Here is a 19,909-nt window from a genome sequence, read left to right on the forward strand (position 1 = left end):
AGATGGTGCCACTCTCTCCGCTATAAGACCCAGAGTTTAGACAGGGGAGAAGCATGGACAAAGCTCGAGACGCGTATAGGATTCCCGCGCTTTTCCTTCCTCATGTCATAGTGATGTCATCAAGCAGGCGAACAAGTTCGACAAGACAACATTGTTGATATATCGAAACTGAGTTTTCGTGATTTTCCAATGGATTTTGAAAATAGAAACTTTGGTTCAATTATATTGAAAACTTGATATTTTGAAAGTAAAGACTTGAAAGTGTAATATAATACCACTTTCGTGCTAAAATATGATATTAAATTGTAAATTCGCATACCCTTTAATGAGGTTAGGGTATTTTTACCTCTCCGAGTGACGATGACATCAAGGAGAGGTATTACACTGCGTCTGTCTGTCTGTCTGATTGGCAAATCGGAGCAAACGTGTTCGCAGAAAGGAACATTGGCTTTTACCCCATTATCATAGTTAGGTTTAAGATGTACGCGACCATCGGCTTAGGGTTACGGGAAATGTCTAGCCTCCCAATGGCAGGGCTTCCACCAAAGTTTCAGGCAATTGCGGATTTCTATTCATTTATTATGAATCAAACGCCTTATACCTAAAATAGCTATGTTTAAACTGATTTTAGAAATAATGTTTCTTAAAACGATTTAACTAGAATTAAGGTAAATTAATGACGATTAAAATAATTAAAACCAATTATATTTATTTAATTATTTAAGAAAAACATCTTAATTGCGTCTCGACTCGGAGAGGTTTTATTTGGTTGACAACTTGTTATATTTACAAAGTTTCGTTAAATCGGTTCGCATTTCATGAAAAAACAATTTTTTGAAATTATTTAATAATAAGGTTCACCCACTTTAAGGGGGACTGTTGGAACTGAAAGAGTTTCCAACATTAATTTTTACGACGATATTTTAAGCATATGTTCTTTATCGTATTTAATGAAATAGGTGTGTATATTTTTAAGGCGAATATGAGATAACGTCTTGAATAAAACATGTTGCTGTTTATCAACTAGTTTTATTGTCAATTAAAACCAATTTAGATCCTCCTCATGACCCGGAGAGGTAATAATTTTCTTTCCCCACTTGTCATTTTAATGCAATTGCTCTCTGATATATTTTATTCGATACTTGAAAGCTCACGTAAATGTTTTAATTTCAGGTTTTAATTTTGCTCTTCTCGTATATGTGCATTATGTCCCTAATTATGTGCTTTTCTAAGAAACTAAGAAAACTGAGGTCAAAAGTCAAGATGTTTTTGGTTAAAATGTGGGATGCCTTTTTTCTATTTTTCTTGGAACGTGAGTATATCAATGAACGCGTGTTTTAGCAAAATGTGAATGACGTAAATTGGGACATTGCGTAATGAGTGAAATGCTTATTGTCACTTCTATTAGCTGTCACGGCGATGTCTAGAAATATTTCGTTGAGAATTTTATTCGGATCTTGGCTACTGGTAGTAACCGTCATTTCAATTTGGATCTCCTGCATTTTCAAATCGGACGCTTACGAAGAGTCATACGTCAAAATTAACACCCTGGATGATTGGCTCACTTTATCGGGTCGAAAATTGTTGATGCATCATAATTCCGATTCCCTGAAATTCTTCAAGTCGTGGGTAAGTCTAAGATACTTTGAAAATGTCCATATTTTTCAAAACTCACCAGTAAAGGTTCGACCGACACGTTGAAAATACTATTGAATAGTTCAACGTCCAATACATATACGCAGGAATTTATACCTCTCTTTGGAATGGGAAAAGCTATACAGGGTGTTTCTGAAAAGTCCATCACAAATTAAGGGGCGTGTTTATGGGACCAAACTGAGCGGAAAGTACCAAAGAACATGGGGTGTACAACATTTTGTTACGGAGATATGGCCTTCCAAACATTCGCCCCTAAAACAAGGAAATATCCAAAAATGAGGAGTAACACTTAAGACCGACTAATCAGCTTGTTTAAAATTACTAGACAATTTCAATAGCCTTTAATCGAACAATTGATTTCTACCTTTACTAATCAGAAGCGTATAAATGAGTAGAAGTATGCCTACGGTGGTAATGTAAAATTAATCCCAAGTGACATGATGTTTCAAGATCTTCCCAGCACCAAGTAAAATGGTTCTGATTGAAGGGACTTTTATTAGCACAGCGTAAACAACGTTATTTTCAGGAATTAGTCCAAATGTCCACGGGCGGCATTACAAAAACGAGGCAGTCTTTCGAATGATACTTGGACATGTTGGAAGATCCCTGGCTTGTTCCTGTTATCTCAAACCGTAAAAAGCTACGCAAATCTTCATCATCACGGACAACACTCTTGTACGTTAGGTATGACCTTGAGAAAACCTAAAAGGACATCTCGAATGTATTTGAAAAACCCATCTCCAATTAAGGGGCGTGTTGTTTGTTTCCAACAGAGTAAACTCGCCCAGAGAACAATTACAATGCAGAGCCACGTTTCGGCGTTAATGGCCCACAAAGGTGGTCCCAAAAACAAGAACAAACTTTAATTTGTTTCGTTCAGTAAGTGTTTCATGTGTCATAGATAAAACGCCATGATTAATGCACGAAGAAAATGAATTTATTGACAAGTTTTAACATTTAATTGCAACTAGTTACAAAAATTGTTCAAAGTGTTCACCACCCGCGTTAAGGCACACATTAGCACGTCTTACAAATGATTCCCTTACACGTTGAAAAATGCCTGGAGTTTCGCGAATTGTTTGACAGCCGTGAATTATTCGTCGACGTAGCTCTTCAACATCGGGCACTTCAGTCTGATAAACTAAGTCTTTCAGGTGGCCCCAAAGAAAGAAATCACAAGGGTTCAGATCGGGTGATCGAGCAGGCCACTCCACAGGTCCACCTCGACCTAACCACCGCAAAGGGAAGGTCGCGTTAAGATAATTTCGGACCGCGATGCTGAAATGTGGTGGTGCACCATCGTGCATGAACCACATTCTGTTTAACAAACCTAAGGGTACGTCTTCGAGTAGTTCCGGTAAATCGTCCCGTAAGAACTGCAAGTAAGCCACACCGTTTAACCTGGGCTCTAGGAAATGTGGCCCAATTAAATTGTCACCCACAATACCACACCACACGTTTAAACTGAATTGTACTTGGTGACTTCTAACGCAAGTTGCGTGGGGGTTTAGCTGGGACCATTGATGTTTATTATGTAAGTTAATAATACCATCCCGTGAAAAGTTAGCTTCGTCAGTAACCAACAAATCCCGTGGGAAATCGATATCGTTTACTTTAGCCATAAACCACTGACAAAACGCCGTGCGTCGTGGGTAGTCCGCTGGATTCAAACCTTGAACTTTTTGAACATGGAAAGGATGAAACCGGTGGCTTCTGAGGATTTTCCACACGAGCGTGTGGTTTACGCCTAATCGGCGACCAACTTGGCGGGTACTTGATTCAGGCTCGTCCTCGAAAATGGTGAGAACTTCGTCTTCTACGGCCTCTGGGATGGCTCTCGCTCTAGGTTGAGGTCCAGCCGGTTGGATTCGTCCATCTTGCCTCAAACGTCTGTCCACAGCCTCGAACGTCAGTCGATTTGGTAGTCACCTCTGCGGAAATCTTTCCTGATACAAGCGTACAGCTGCAGCGGCATTCCCCTCGGCTAGTCCATACATTAGGTGCATATCCGCATATTCGGCATTTGTGAAGAAAGGCATTGTAACAGACTTCGTTGAATTATGAGTTTAATAAAACAAACACATGTACGTGAAACCTCTTTTATTCCTTTCTTAAAAAACATAGTGCTCTGTTTTTTAAGAATAGGCGAAGTTCTCACTATTTTCGAGGACGATCCAAAAACAAGCAGCCGCCAATTGGTTTGCTGATTAAGAAAAAACCACACGCAACTTGCGTTAGAATTCACAAAGTACAATTCAGCTTAAACGTGGGTGACAATTTAATTGGGCCATATTTCCTAGAGCCCAGGTTAAACGGTGTGGCTTACTTGTAGTTCTTACGGGACGATTTACCAGAACTACTCGAAGACGTACCCTTAGGTTTAATAAACAGAATGTGGTTCATGCACGATGGTGCACCACCACATTTCAGCATCGCGGTCCGAAAACTTGTCAATAACATTTTCTTTGTGCATTAATCATGGCGTTTTATCTATGACACATGAAATACTTACTGAACGAAACAAATTAAAGTTTGTTCTTTTGTTTGGGACCACCTTTGTGGGCCATTAACGCCGAAACGTGGCTCTGCATTGTAATTGTTCTCTGGGCGAGTTTACTCTGTTGGAAACAAACAACACGCCCCTTAATTGGAGATGCGTTTTTCAAATACATTCGAGATGTCCTTTTAGGTTTTCTCAAGGTCATACCTAACGTACAAGAGTGTTGTCCGTGATGATGAAGATTTGCGTAGCTTTTTACGGTTTGAGATAACAGGAACAAGCCAGGGATCTTCCAACATGTCCAAGTATCATTCGAAAGACTGCCTCGTTTTTGTAATGCCGCCCGTGGACATTTGGACTAATTCCTGAAAATAACGTTGTTTACGCTGTGCTAATAAAAGTCCCTTCAATCAGAACCATTTTACTTGGTGCTGGGAAGATCTTGAAACATCATGTCACTTGGGATTAATTTTACATTACCACCGTAGGCATACTTCTACTCATTTATACGCTTCTGATTAGTAAAGGTAGAAATCAATTGTTCGATTAAAGGCTATTGAAATTGTCTAGTAATTTTGAACAAGCTGATTAGTCGGTCTTAAGTGTTACTCCTCATTTTTGGATATTTCCTTGTTTTAGGGGCGAATGTTTGGAAGGCCATATCTCCGTAACAAAATGTTGTACACCCCATGTTCTTTGGTACTTTCCGCTCAGTTTGGTCCCATAAACACGCCCCTTAATTTGTGATGGACTTTTCAGAAACACCCTGTATAGCCTAGCTGCGATGTGTAGGGTAAAAGAGGGCAAGGACTTAATCTTGCTCTAAGCGCGGATCTATAGCAACATAGAACGACTTCTGTTGTTGCCATGGCAACAGAGATTTCCATATGACACCAACAGGTTCCAAAAAATGGCTGCCTCAAGCGAGTCGAAGGTGGAGTCGTTGATTCATATTTCCTTTTAAGTTTCCAAAACTACATTTTCTTTTTACAATTTCTCGAATTCTTGATGTAAAGGCTATTGATTTTAACTACGAAATAATGTTTTAAAAATTTTATACCGAATAATTCACAGTTGCTAAGCTCTTCTTCAACGCTACATTTTTAGCTAGGTGTGGTTATATAACCAGACGTAGTGCTTGCGATGGTGTTTTGTCTGTGTGTGTGTGGGCGGTAGGGATGTTTGAAACCCGGGATTACACGAAAAACAAGCGTGGATAGAAATCGATTAAGGCAAAATACCCTTACACCTTGGAGCTCGAATTGTTAAAGAATTGCAAAAGAAAGTGCAGTAGCGCTGTGGTACGAGTTTGCAGCAGTTTTCCTGTCTTCTTATGGCCCTAAAACAAGTTTTCTGGGACCCTTATTAAGAAAAGGTCCACTTTCGACTCTTGGAATTATAGGGAAAGGAACGACATTAGCATCGTAAAGGAATTCACCCAGTTAGATTATGGCAAGCCTCAGGTTTAGGTTTAATTTTATGGACTGCTGTATGGAAGCGATTCGTTGGAAAGCGTATATAGGCGTGGGGGGATGGGGAATGCGGGTATGATAGCAGGGAGAGATTCAGTTTCAGACGGGAAGGAGAGCTTGGTTGCTGTTAGTTGTCGTAGAAACCTTGTCCTGACCCTTCAATGTATATATATACATGCATAGGCTTAGTTATAATTGGTTTTTAGCTACGAGCGTGAATGTAAAAACCGTACTAAAAATTACATTTCGTTACTTCATCCGAACAAATAGGAAGACAAATTGCCCCGGGGAAAGACCTCTTTGGAAAGAATTGGTAAGGTGAGTATTGTGGAAAGTGCCTCCGCCATTTTCGTTGAGAAACTCGCCGAGGGACAGCACGATTTCCTCGTTCCGGAAGTCTTGCTTCATTTTGCGATTGATGTCGCATGCGATTTCCTCTTCTACAAACCCAAACTTTTCATCAGCGACAAATCTTTGGCAACGTTGAACTACGTTTTCGCGTTTAAGAAAACGATTGTAGATACTCCTTGGCTCGTGGAAACTACCATGATTATGTAAGTATTACTATAATCTCTACTTTGACGAAAACCTTAAAGAGACATTATTGACAGATATTAAGTATTTTTATCCTGATTCTTACCTTGAAATATGGCGCCTTGAACTGATTTTTGAAGGACTATTTATAGATTTAAACAATGATTGAAGTTTTGTATCCAAAACATGCATTTGAATTTTGGTAAAGCGATCTACCGGCCAATCAGCGCCCGCGATTTATAAGAGGCAATCCCCAAAGGTTTTCTCATAGCGATTTCCACTGACTGCACTAGAGCACTCTAAGTGCACTCTCGGCGCGTTTTCGTCCGCCACTGGGAACACGAGTGCAACACTCGCCCAGAATCGCGTTTTCCACTGACCCCAAAAACTGCCCGAGAATTGCTCTTTCGTGCTCTGAAAAATTCGACGGAGCGACGGTGCTCGAGTATGACGTAATAAAATTAAAATGGCGGACCATGGGGTATCTCATAGAAGACAGGCTCTCGCTTATGCTTATTTATTTCTGGAATCATCTTCTTAAAGTTCTGAAGATGAAGAATACGAGGTTTTATCATTACTTTAAAGATATTACGCCTCTTCCTAAAACCAATAATTATATCAGAGACGTTGTCGATCATTATTAAAAATATATTTTTTGAAAATTAATTGAAATGTTAATTCTATTAATTGGTTTCGGCCCATTTGCGTCAAGATATACACACTTTATTGCAATTTCGTCTCCGGCGCCAATTTTGATTATTCAGAGCGCGCTCTGACCTCTCGATCGTGTTCCACTGACGAAACTATTCTCTCCAAAACTCGCTGAGGGCAGTTACTGACACTGAGAGCACTCTTTGGAGCAGTCAGTGGAAATCGCTATCAGTCGAGTTTCATTTACGTCGTCTGCATTAGGTTCGGAAATCAATATTCTACTTTTTAGAACTCGAAAGAAAGACGCGGGTTCGATCGTTTAACGATTAGCGGATTAGGAACTTTAAAATTAGCAGGTTTATGCTTTGCGTTTCACTTCAAATCAAATTACCCTCGTAATCTTATTACATTAAAATGTGGCGTGTCGTATTTTGTTGTATATCAGAATGTCTAGTTATTATCCTATGGAATGGGAAGATCTGTGTTCTTTGTGACCTTCGAGATTTAAAAAATTAAAAACCCATCTTTTACAACTCAGCAGAGTCAAGCTGCAACACAATTACTATCGTCCTCAAACTTCAGCAGACGACGGGCCCCTGGTGACGAGTCGACTCAGACCAGTGCACTCTAAAAAAACCTTATTTCCCATACTAGCTTTTCCTATTTGAAACAGACAGCATACGACTTAATATTTTCTAAACCTCACGGGATTGGCTGATTTGGCACTATCCCTAAAGAGGTTTTTATTGGCCGGTAGGTAAGTGCGCTAAAATCGAGACCCATTGCTAAGCGTAACAAACTTAAAAAAATTTAATTTTCATTGAAAAAATTGCTTGAAAAATCAGAAAAAATTAGAGACTTCACATTTAATTGAAACAAACCAGGAAAAAATAAAACACGGCACTAAAATTTTCAGATTGCTCAGAGGTCCTTTTTATAATTATTCTTAAAATTTGAACCTAATTTGAATTTTAAAATCATTCGGAAGTATTTCCTGAATGTTTCACTATGCAGACTGGTCTTGTAATTAGTGGAAGAATCGACAAAAAAATCACTTGATTTTCCACTTCACCCTCCCTTTAAGATCTTCTGTAATTGCTTGCCAAAATATTTCGAAGCGATAAACTGTTATTATCACCATGTACTATTTTTATTGTCATTTAGAAAAAAAAATTATTATTATTTTTTTTTTAATTTTAGAGTCGAGAGACTATTTGAAACTAAATGTTTCGATAATGTCTTTCTACAATCGACGTACGTCACTGAGCAAGTGAGATGGCAAGTGCCTGAGAAGACCCTTTCACCAGTAACGCTAGTTCAAACAGTGGTCGCATTTCGCATCTTTGGTATTGGCATCGTAATATGCATTGTTACCCTGGTGTTAGAGATCCTATTTTATATCTTCAAAAATCTAAAATAACAATCTCGACTTAAAAGCATTCGTAAAAATTCAAGGTACTAACAGTTAATATCAACTTGCATCAGATGATTTTCTTATCAAAAAGTCTGATAATATTAACAAAGTTACATACCTGTCTTTATCCGTTGCCTACGGAATAAGTGTTCAGGCCAGTTCGCCGTAGGGTTCGCAGGCAATATGTCTGTCATTTTAGTTTGCCTTTAATATCCAATAGGTGCGCTCTTTGCTATCCTATCAGTGACGCTGCGATCAGGGACAAGAGAGGTGAGATGGATTGCAATTTGGAAATGATGATGGTCGACCCGCGGCACTGTAACTTTCCCAGTGTACCTCGCGCACGCCCTTTCCTTCGGTAGGCGATTGCTAAATGCTGCCGCGTAGCGCCATTTTATTTGTATGAGAACTAGCTTCTATTAATAAGATAGAGGGAGCGTCCTTTACGATTTCGTCCGGTACGACCCTACCTAACCCCTTAAAGGGATAGGTTCAATGTTTTCCGACTAGTACAAGATGAGGGCAGTTTTAGGTAAAAAAAATGTGCCTAAAATTATGTGTGCCAAAAAAAATCGAATTAAAATGTTTAAAATTAAGAAAAGTACGTTAGATATTTTGAAATTCAAACTAGCCGCGAAATACCGCCCAACTTGTTTTTCACACTGTGACGTTGCAAATGTCTCTTGATTCATTGGTTGTTTGGAAATAGGAGAATGAAGAGAGCTCTAGACCACTGTATAGTAGCTTTTCACAGTCACAATCACTGGGGAAGCGCCGCGGCGCATATTTGATAAGACCTTTGTAAACATAATTCTGATTTTTCATGTTTATTATCCTTTGTTCTCTTAACTCTCGGTTACGTTGTAGAGTAAGGATGATAGAGATTTGTCAAAATTGTTACAGGTAATGGCCAAAACACCACATTTTTGCGCTATTTTGGCAAAGGCTTAGCTTCCATGTATAATAATGGTATGGCCATATTTTAGCCTAATGGCCCTAATCTAAGCTTTAACATATTTTTAATTGTAATTAAACATAGTAAAACTATTACTTTGAACACCAAAATTACAGTGAAACTATTTACCTTCCTTTATAACTTTCAAAGCATCCCCGTATCGAAATGAGTTATATTAATTTGGCGAAAATGCAGAATAGTATGAAAACTACTTTTAGGAGTAAATCTACTGTACCTCCGAGCAAGAGGAGAGTCGTGGGAGTAATTTAGTTTTTTCGCTCGTGTTTTTGCAAACGCCTGTAGAGGGAGCAGTGATCGGAGCGGCCCCGAAAACTAATACTTTTAAAAATTAATTAAAAATAGTTATTAAAACTATCAATATCTATATATTTTTGAAAACGTAATTTTAGGTTCTATCTGATTTAAAAAAATGAAAGCTTTTCATTAGTAGTCAAAAGATTGATTCTATCCCTTTAAGATGCTGGGAAGACTATGGTGCCGTAGGTGGGCGTACAGAGGCAATGCTATAGGTATTCCTCCATTCCTCTCTCTTTCAAGCTTCGATTTGAAATGTTTTAAGCGCCGAGCTGAGGGACATACATAGCTGCCGGGAGACTGACTTGGGGCAACACGCCCCAAAGCTAAAAGGATGGATTTCTTTATCATCCTCTTACCGGCTTTCACTTCTTTCCCCTTCGTGACTGCATTAACTGGAATGAAATGAATAAAAATTAGAACCATTTGAAAATAAATAGAGGCTCATGTTTGGGGTCTTTAAAAATAGGTTTGGGTTGACGTTCTTTTCCTACACGTTTATACAACGTCAGTTCTCGCGCTGTCTACGGTTCTCGATTTAAGCTTTCAGTATTAAATTACTTATATTTATTAATAAGATAATAATAAGATTTTTAAAATCGTCAATGAACCAAAGGAAATTTACTTTTATGAATGTTCCCTTTATAGAAGGATAGCAAAGAGCGCCATCATGCGACGAAATATATATTTTGAAATAAGGTAAAGTCCCCCACCTTCAGCCAGGCATGAACAGGCCTTAATACTTATTCCATTGGCAACGCTTTATCCGTATCCACCTACAAATTGTTTGTTTAGTTACAATTTGTTGTTAGTTCTCATTATGCTCGGCTGCTGTGTTTTTGTTTTTCGGAGAATCTTAAAACCTAGTCCCGAAACTGCTGATATTGACAAGCGAGTGACTTAATTTTTTCGTTACTTTGAAATGTCAGTACAATTCTATCCTATAAAATGTATGAAAACTTTATTTCGAAGATAATTTTGATGTTCAAATCCAGCCTCGTTAGGACTCTCAAATAAATCCTAAGTTAGTGATGGCTCGTCGCAGAATGATATTGAAGTAGTTTTAAGTTGCGTATCATTAATTAATTTAAAACAGTAAAAATAAAGTTTTTGAATATTAGATGTTATCTTGAACCTTAATAAAATAAGTTATATAGAATGAAATCTTTGGAAACAACATCGCTACATTCCTTTTTTAGCCACATCGTTTAATTTAAATCTACGATGAGGAAATTAGTTCGATTTGCCCTGCTGTCGTGCCGCAGTACCGCCTTTGATAGTGTAACATCTTTCGTTGAAGGGAGAGTGAATTGGACATGATTGTTTTAATGTCATATATTTTTCGTTAGTTTCTAAAGGTGGGGCGGCATACCGACCCCCTCTCCTTTTCTACACACCCGCAATTATAAGCTCTATTAGGAACAGCCCCTTTAATAGGCCTAGGATCTCTGTAGTTGCCAGTATTTGCCCAGAAATCACCCTAAACTACACCCAGTTCACAGGTAAATTGTTTTACGTGACTTGTTCAATAATTTTAGCACTATTAAACTTTCGATAGTCTATAATCATGGGTTGTGGGTAGTCATTTAGCACAGTTGTAGAAAATTGATCGAGGGGCTGTTCACTCAAATGTTCCATTTCGTTTTGAACTATAACAATTATCATAGGATTTATATTTTTTCAAAGTTGCGACATATTCACTGCAAATAAATCGGATAAATTACGGTTTGTTTTCAACAGAGTCATTCCATCTTGTTTAACCCTTGGTTAATGAGATAGCGAAGCGTGTTCGAAGGTCACATTTTCAAGCATTTAAAACCTTCAACTCAATATGGTTGCCAAAAAAAAAATTTAAGAGGTTTTTCGGAATATTAATTAAAAAAGCAGTATTAAATCGAAGTATTTTTATTAGATTAGAAAATAATTTGTTTTTCGCGTGCAATAAAATTTTGTCGATAATTCATTCTCAATAGAAGCTCACAACTTAAAGTATAGACTTTTCTTTTAACATTTTGAGAATTATTTTATTAGTAAAATTACTAATAAATAACATGAAACTAATATTAAATAACACGCTATTTCTTTCGATGATTCGTACTGTTGCACGATAGTCCAATGCTCTTCCACTAAGCCACGGAGAGCCGAAACCTCCTATATTGCTAAATTAACTTTTGACGAAGTATTATAAAGCACTATAAGAAATAATATTACTAATAGAAAAATTCCCAATAAGCAGAAACCGTATAAATGGCGGATTTAAACTCATATTTCAGATAAGATTGGTCGACTAGGATTCGGTTCAATGGGAGAACACCTAAAATTCGATTGTTTGAAAAATTCTCCTCAAACACTCCGACAGCTGCCAAAAATAATTTTTGAGCAAGTTTAAGTTATTTTATTCACGTAATTAATTATCAAAATTAAGTTGGCAACATTTTAGCGAATTTTTGATAGTTTAAAAAAGTACCTACAATGGACCTAACGAAGACAGACTCGAAGCAAAGGGGCAGGGAATAAAGCATGTGAAGTGTCGGTCGCTAATTTGTCACTGGCATTATCACTGTTTTTGTTGTAAAAAGTCATAGTCTTAGAATTCAACTTTCGAGTCTTTGAAAAGTTATATATAAAAAAAATTGCGTTAATGATTATATCGGTAAAAAAATTGTCAGGCCATTTCCTTCTCCCTTTAATAAACCCTATTATTTGGATTTATAGTAGCAAAAATATTTCAGAACAAGGTAGCTTATTCCTTAGTTTCAACTAATTTTTAAATTAATTATAACCTTGGTCTTTCTTAAACGTTGGGAAATGTATAAAGGGAACATAACCTATTTTTTGCAGCAAATAAAAAGAGTGTTTATGGGTTTTCTAATGTAAGGTAATAAATTTTGATATCTATACTGCCGAAACAAAATTTTTGCAGGTCTAAAATGAAAAAAAAAATTAAAATTTTTTTTTTGGTAATACAATTGTAAATATTTTATATAGAAGGGCCCACCGGCCCTCTGGAATTTGCTTGTTAATATATAATATAATTTGCTTCATTTTGTAATATTGTATTCGCCGTAATAGTAGAAGCCGTGGATCTGTAATAGTCGCCATTTTGTACTAAATTTTTAACTCCCTCGAAGTACGGAGGAGGTTGTTGCGTTGAAACTGTGCGACCACTAAAAATTCAATTCTCAGTATATTATTGAAAGTCCTTTATCGGGAGGGACCCAGTCGCCTTGAGACTTATTTATACCCTTACTTATCGCTACTTACCCCCTCATACAAATTTTTACCTCTCCGAGTGACGATGACGTCACGGAGAGGTATTACACCGGCCGTGTCTGTGTGTCTGTGTGTCTGTCTGTCTGTCTGTCAGACCCCACATGACCGCGTTCGCAGTTTCCAAATCGGAGCAAACGTGTTCGCCATTGCCGAACTGCTTTCACAGTCACGGAAATGGCTCCTCTACTTGAGTTCTCACACCACCATCTTCTGGTCTTTGTCCATCCCACACGGACACCAGTCTGTACTTACTGGCTTCTAATCACCACCATCTTTTGATCTTTGTCCATCCCACTTGGACACCAGTCTGTACATTCTGGCTTCTAACACCACCATCCACTGGTCTTCCGTCTATTCCACATAGACACCAATCTGTATCATTGGCTTCTACTCCATTATCATCGTTTGGTTTTAGGATATACGCGGCGATCAGCTAGGGTTACGAGAAACGTCTAGCCTCCCTAAGGTAGGATCGCTACCAAAGGTTTTCGCATTTGCGGTTTTTCCTTACTATTATAATGGAAACGAATCGTATATATACCCCAAAATTTGAAGAAAGCGGGAAGAGGGGTACCCTTCACTTTAAACGTCAATATTAGCAAAGTTTGAGATGATAATAGGTATAACTTTATTTTAAACGATTTAACTATTATTAATGTTAATTATTGAAGATTAAAATAATTAAAAATAATTATATTTATTTAAATATTAAAGATAATCTTGTTTCTCAACTCAAAATTAATACGGAAAGAGTTAAAAAGCAGTCTATGTTTTTGTCTGTGTGTGTCCGTCCATTGTTACACTAGTGCGTCGCGTTAGCAGTTAGCCTTGTGTTGATGTGTTAAGAAATCATACAGAACCTTAATATTCCCTTTTTCCATAATATAAAGTGAATATGTGGAAGTATTTTTCGTAATTATGATGCATTTAGTACTTTTGTAGCTTTAAAGCTCTGTTTCATTTTGATATTCCAAAGATTTGTTTTAGAATTGTTATTTGAAATGGCTGTTTATATATTACTTAAGCTATACTACATCTGAATATAGAATAATCATTGGTTTAGTGATTTCATGAAGAAAACTAAGACCTAGACTCCGGCGGGTATATTAAGTATCATCCGCAATAGTCTTAGTGAAACAAAGAGTAAATAATTGAGGCCTGAGGTGAAGTAAACTTTGGGCTTTGATTTTCGTGTCTGAAATGAAGAGACATCAACGGTTCAGAGTGAGCCGAAAGTTAAATACACTATTAAATAATCAGGTTAAGATTTTATAATAGAAGAAAAGATCATGGTGGCAATTAGAATAGTAAAAGGGCTAATGGTAAACGGGTAGTAGCTACAGACTTTTTATTCTCTTTATGGTGCGCATTGACTATTAGTGCGTCTAGCTATAATTTAGCTTTGGTGTTATTTAACGTTAACATTCATGTTGGCAAACTAAGAATATTGTGTAGGTGAGACGAGACGATAGTGTTTACACTGCAGACCAGTTGTGAATGTAGCTATCAGATTATACGGTAAACAGCTGAAGCGTACACTTCATTCCCTGTTCTTTTCCCCATTGACTGATTTCCATGTGTCCAAGATTTATCCTTATTGGATGTAAAATGTCGTCTGCTTTACTGTATTATTCGCTATGCTTGGAATACTGCTTCAATATTTCGTAAATTTTTACTTCAAAAAAGAGAAATAATTCCATATCTAGGTAAATAAGTTTGTAGTAGTAGACCTCTTGACTCGGAGAGGTAATATTTTGGTTTTCCCAACTTGTTTTATTCACATTCAAGGTCTTCAAGACCCATCCATTAAAAATAGACATAGATCCTATTTTAACGTAAAATCAAAAAAGCGTTTCATGTGAACGGCTAACATCTCCTTTCAATTTTCAAATTTGGAAGTAGTCTAACCATATTGTGCTGGATTATGTTAAGTCTTTCTTCAAAACTTTTCGTTCTCAATGCGTTGACAATTTGGCAAGTAAACGCGCATTATTTAAGCAACTTGCCTCTTAGTAAATATGAGAACGAAATACTTCTACAAAAATGGAACGCCCTTGAAGATGACTTTAAAGATTATGGAACCAACTTGGCTAACGATTTCCAATCAACTGTTGACGCTCTCAAATCCAAAAACGTTACCGTTTCAAATCTTTGTTCGGAGGCGTTATCAGAAATGGTTACCGCATTGAGGCAATACAAATTATGGGCCTATGAAAGTAAGTACTAGATTAGTATTGAAACTCTGCTAAATTATTAATAGATTATCTTAAATAAACATAAGTTATAAATTTAATCGAAAAAGCTCAGGTTGAATTTTTAATTCCTTCTAATGGCTAAGATTCATATTATTCTAAATGAGCGGTATCTCCCTTAGATAAGACATCATACTGGTTTAATTTTAAAGCTGACCGAACACGTATCAATTTTCGCTAAAATTGACGGTTTTTTCGTTCATTTTAGTTGATATCAACTAAATTGAGGATCAATATTGATGGTTGACCGCAGTAGACTCAAGTCTACTGCGGTCGACATCAACTTCGATTGATGAGGCAACTAGCCAATTAGGAAACGTCTAATCACGTGCTTAGATGCTGAGGCAGCAATATGGCGAACTCTTTATGCGCAATAACTCGTAGTTTTGTTTGATATTAGTATAAAAATATGGGGAAAAATGAAAAAGGTATAACCAAGAAGTCCAAGAATGAGTGGAAGGAGCACGAGAAGATAGTTGTAGATTTTTATATGAGTTCATAAATATTGTAGATAAAAAATATAGCGCGTGTTGGATGCCAGCAAGACTTGGCTATTGGATAGTTAGATCTTGTGCTCTATATAAATATTATAAGCTATCCTTTTTCAGTACATATCCAAATGCTTGTAAATAATATCACAATATTTAGATCATATGCCACTTTGGAATCGAAGGTATGAAGGTCATTTTAATAGTTTTAAAACAGACTACTTTAGGAAACTTAGTTCAATTGCTAGGGCAAGATGGCTAGGACCAGGCGTATACAGGTACCACAAATGATTTAACTTATCTTTATAGTGTGCATGACATATAAAGCCTAATATTATCGTATGGCCATCTCAACAAACAGCATCAATATTGATAAGGTTGAGGACTGTGTTTTCGCGCTTCTTATCAACGTCAACTACCAATGTGATTGACATTGGCCAAAATGGTTGATACGTGTTCGGTCAGCTTAAAGGTTGATTTTTGATTGGATGTAACGTTTTTCGCATTGTGTTTGTTTTCTTATGAAAAAACGAACGGAACTAAAATCCGGGCCATTAATGTTTGGTTAAAATTTCAAAGAGATCCTCAATAGTTTATGTTATAAAAATTCAAAGTAGCTAAGGGCGGTTTTAGAATCCATAAAATAAATCCGACCTTTAGGTTCAAAAGACAAAATTTTCCCAAAGAGATAACATGGAAATGGTTTTTTAGAGAACCAAACTAAGGAACGTCGTCTTGTGACCGATCTTAAATGAAAGATACTACCAGGGATAGATTAATTAATTATAGAAGTAGGAATGGAGAACGGTTAGCCTGTTTACTTCAGTCCGACTCATTGCCCAGTATAGAGCCCCTTGATCCTACAGCACGTACGAAAAGTTTAAATGATCTTATTGGCTCACTTTAACTACGTTTTGATGGCGTTGCTGACGGGGACGATAAAAATACTTTGTTCCTTCTTACCTCTGTCGCTATGACCCGCCTCTTCTTTCATACCCCCCCCCGTCCCGGGTAAGGGGTCTGGGACTTTGACGCTCGCCCATTCCTACTTATAAAATTAAATATATCCCAGGTACTTCTATATAGTGCCTTTCCATCGTAACGATCTTTACCCTGAATATAATACAGTCAGTAGTTCCGAGTTTTGCCGGTAAATCACTAATAACCTAGCCAAGGCTTACAAAGTATTATGTAGTAGAATCGTTCTAGACGTTTTTCTCCAAGTGTGGTAGGAGCGGTAGGGAGAACCATCTATCGGCGAGTTGCATCATACGCGTCTAGCCATAAAAATAAATGCAATGAGACTGAAGTCGACGTCGTATGTTTGAACTGTTAAGGTTTTAGATTAGAAAAATCTAATAATTAGCCTTACTCCAATAACTAGATAACAAAATTTTAAGATGTAGGTGGGATCGGTTATGGTTGCTAGAAATGTCTTGCCTCCCAATTGGTAGGGCTTCCTCAATTTATGGCGTCCCATATAGACCACTTCAACATAACTAAGAACAGGAATGTATGTAGGGGCTGGAATGGCTAAGGGGGCTCTCGTTGTACCCTTGATGGTGGAAACATAAGGCGAGTCCCTTTTTTAGAAGTGTAGCACCTCCCCCTACGTCTGTTTAGCTGTCTACCGAAGGCCAAAAATGTCATGACTCGTTAAAAAAGGCATGGCAGAAGTGACCTTTTAGATTTTTTAAAGTTAAATGCGCTGATTCGCGTTCATATTCGATTCTCTCAGCGTAGGCAGAGGACCTAGGGTAGAGGGTGGAGAATTATAGCAAACAAGTTTTTTTGGCAGCCAAGGAATGAATGAAAATAATTTAAGTGGTAAATACGATTTTTACGTCAGGCTATGACGTCACTAGCGTAAATTAAGCCACGCCAGTTGTTTCCAAGATCATTTCACGGCGATTAGGATTGAACCTTAGCCATTCCAACCCCTCCATACATTCCTGCTAAGAACGATAGACATGCATGGGTAAAACTTCCACGTCGCTATTTAGCACCTGTAGGCTTGGGGGATCATGAGAGTTGCGCAGGGACAGCGAGGGATCAAAACTCTCGTGTGTCCCGATAATGTGGGTTGCCTACCCACTATTTTACATCAAAAGGGTCTATTGGAAATCGGTCGCCTGATATACTGTAAATTTCCACACATTGTGAAAAAGGCATAAGTTAATAGGAAAACACTCCAATCATAACTCGTGAACGTTTGCCCTTACGATAAAATATCTTAGACTAATTGGTATTAACTGATATACAGATCATAGTCTTTTTACCGAAAATAAATGGTTCGAAAATGTTTCTTTTTAGTGTTAGACGCAACGGGAAAGCTTCCATCTGGCATTCTTTCGTTTTCAACAAGTGAATTAGGATCGTACGAGCAATGCCTTCGCATTTCTGCACCTATGAGTTCAATCGCTGAGAATTCAATCGAGGGGCAATATTGTCTACTGAAATTCATCTTGCCTCTTCCAGAAAAAACTGAGAAATCTCTTCCACTTGGAAACATTTTTCCCTTCACAAACCACATTTAAGACGCAGGTTAGTTTAAAACTTTGTTGCTTTTAGTCTAACCAGTGGCGTCGCTAGGCCATAGCCCCCCCAAATTCCAAACTTAGCCCCCCCCCCCAAAATAATCCGTAAACCCTACCAAAAATTGCTGTTAGCAACCTAAAATTCTGCAGCAATATATAAAAAATTATAATGATAGCAGGGATGAATTTCAATATCAAACAGTACAATTTTGAAGAAAAAACAGATGGAGACAAGTAAAATTTTTCATGTTCTTTCGAAGGGAGTCCCAAAACTAAAATTAAACTTAAAACGAGTGAAAATCCTTCATAATCGGTTCCGTACTCTTTATCAATAAAAGGTTGTATATCTTTGAAATACGAATAATTTCACGTTGGCACAAATTTAGGGATAGTTTTAAAGGTCTACACATTTTCCAATGAACCCATTATGCAATTTTTTTTAAGTTCCTATAATAACTAGTTTGCCCAGATTTAGCCCCCTCCCCCCAAATTTGAAACCCTAGCGACGCTACTGAGTCTAACGCAATTGATTTAGGCCTATATTGAAGAAATCCGAACTCATGAGTCCGTTTTATAAAAAATTTATAAAAGAAAGATAATGTTTATATGCAATCAGAGAGTAATAGCAAAAGCCGATTAGGCTTCACACATGAAGTGCGTAATGTGAGCTTGTGCGAGCTACAGACTATATTCCAAACTTCTAGGAAAGATACTCCCACACGCGGAGCAAAATAATTCGGTAACGCGGCTTAAGAACCGATTTACCAGGTACATAAATTCAAGAACTCATATAAAGACCACGTATGGGTCTCTAAAATATTCTTTAGATAAAACTATTCACAAATCACAATACCAAAGATTATTTGGGAGTAAGGCAGGAAGAACTCATCAATCTGGGTAGCTGCTGCTTGGACTATTTAAGACGCCGTGTATCTGTTCATTTACGAGGAATTTTTTCTCATTTGGTAGTTGCGGTGGGCTAGCCAAGGCTTAGTGTATTTTTTGAGTCAAACATTCGCAGAGCCATTTTAAATCCGTTTAATTAAAACAAAATCTTATAATATTTAGTTGAAGAATTATTAAGCGACCCTAAAATTTTCTAAACTTGAATGTCATGATCAAAGCTACGGAAACGTTAGACTCACGGACTTTATAAGTGAAGCCTAATCGGCTTGGTAATAGGTAGGGAGACGTAGTGTAAGAGCATTTTAGAGTTACAAACGATAATTAAACGCTCCCACAACGGGCAAGATGGGTTAACACTTGTTTAGAAATTAGCACTTATCAAGGGGTTAGAAGCATCAGATTTCCCGCAAATACGCATTGTGAACTGCCTTCTCCTGAGAATTTCCCATCATTATGAATTCGTAATAACCCTCCTTCGGGGATTTTTTTTATGAAATCCGGTTAAAAGTAATGGTTTGTTAAGGTATTTGAGCATTGGAAACAGTTCATCCGATTTCTGTACAGTACAGCACCAACACTTGGAATATGCCTTCCCTCAGCATGCACCAAAGAAGATACAAGTTCCATCTCTAAATTTTGTAAGTGGTGCTTAATTGCTTCGTTATTTGCAAGTACTGTTTACTTCTAAGAGAAAAGGCATGTGCATTATTTTACTAATAGACCTTATTTTTAAAAATAATCCATTATTGGAAAGAAAAATCCGAGCCCATTTAAATTTTGGTTTTCCCATTTTCCAGTTTTAAAGAACATACCCATTAAACCGGTCGTTGTCAGGTGCGAATCTAACGAATCTGAAATAAAAACTTTAGATAAAGCTCAGCTGGTGGCCCTGTGAGTACAAACTTCTAAAGCAGTGAAGTATCAGCACTCAATTAATCACATTAAATTTTAGATCA

At 37.4% G+C, this 19,909-nt stretch overlaps 1 protein-coding gene across 1 annotated transcript; it reads left to right on the forward strand.

Annotated features, from left to right (window-relative positions):
• Window positions 1-1,278: 1,278 nt before the first annotated feature.
• On the forward strand, window positions 1,279-8,405 carry LOC149647076 (uncharacterized). Its single transcript, XM_089849589.1, has 4 exons — window positions 1,279-1,312; window positions 1,409-1,629; window positions 5,899-6,182; window positions 8,014-8,405. The coding sequence occupies exons 1-4, from the start codon at window positions 1,279-1,281 to the stop codon at window positions 8,231-8,233; spliced, it is 759 nt and encodes a 252-aa protein (XP_089705715.1). The 3' UTR covers window positions 8,234-8,405.
• The last annotated feature ends 11,504 nt before the right edge of the window (window positions 8,406-19,909 follow it).

Source organism: Phalangium opilio, unplaced genomic scaffold (genome assembly GCF_054372755.1).
Source record: "Phalangium opilio isolate 3A_F unplaced genomic scaffold, DU_Popi_V2 ptg000089l_1, whole genome shotgun sequence".
In the NCBI taxonomy this organism is placed as follows: Eukaryota; Metazoa; Arthropoda; class Arachnida; order Opiliones; family Phalangiidae; genus Phalangium; species Phalangium opilio.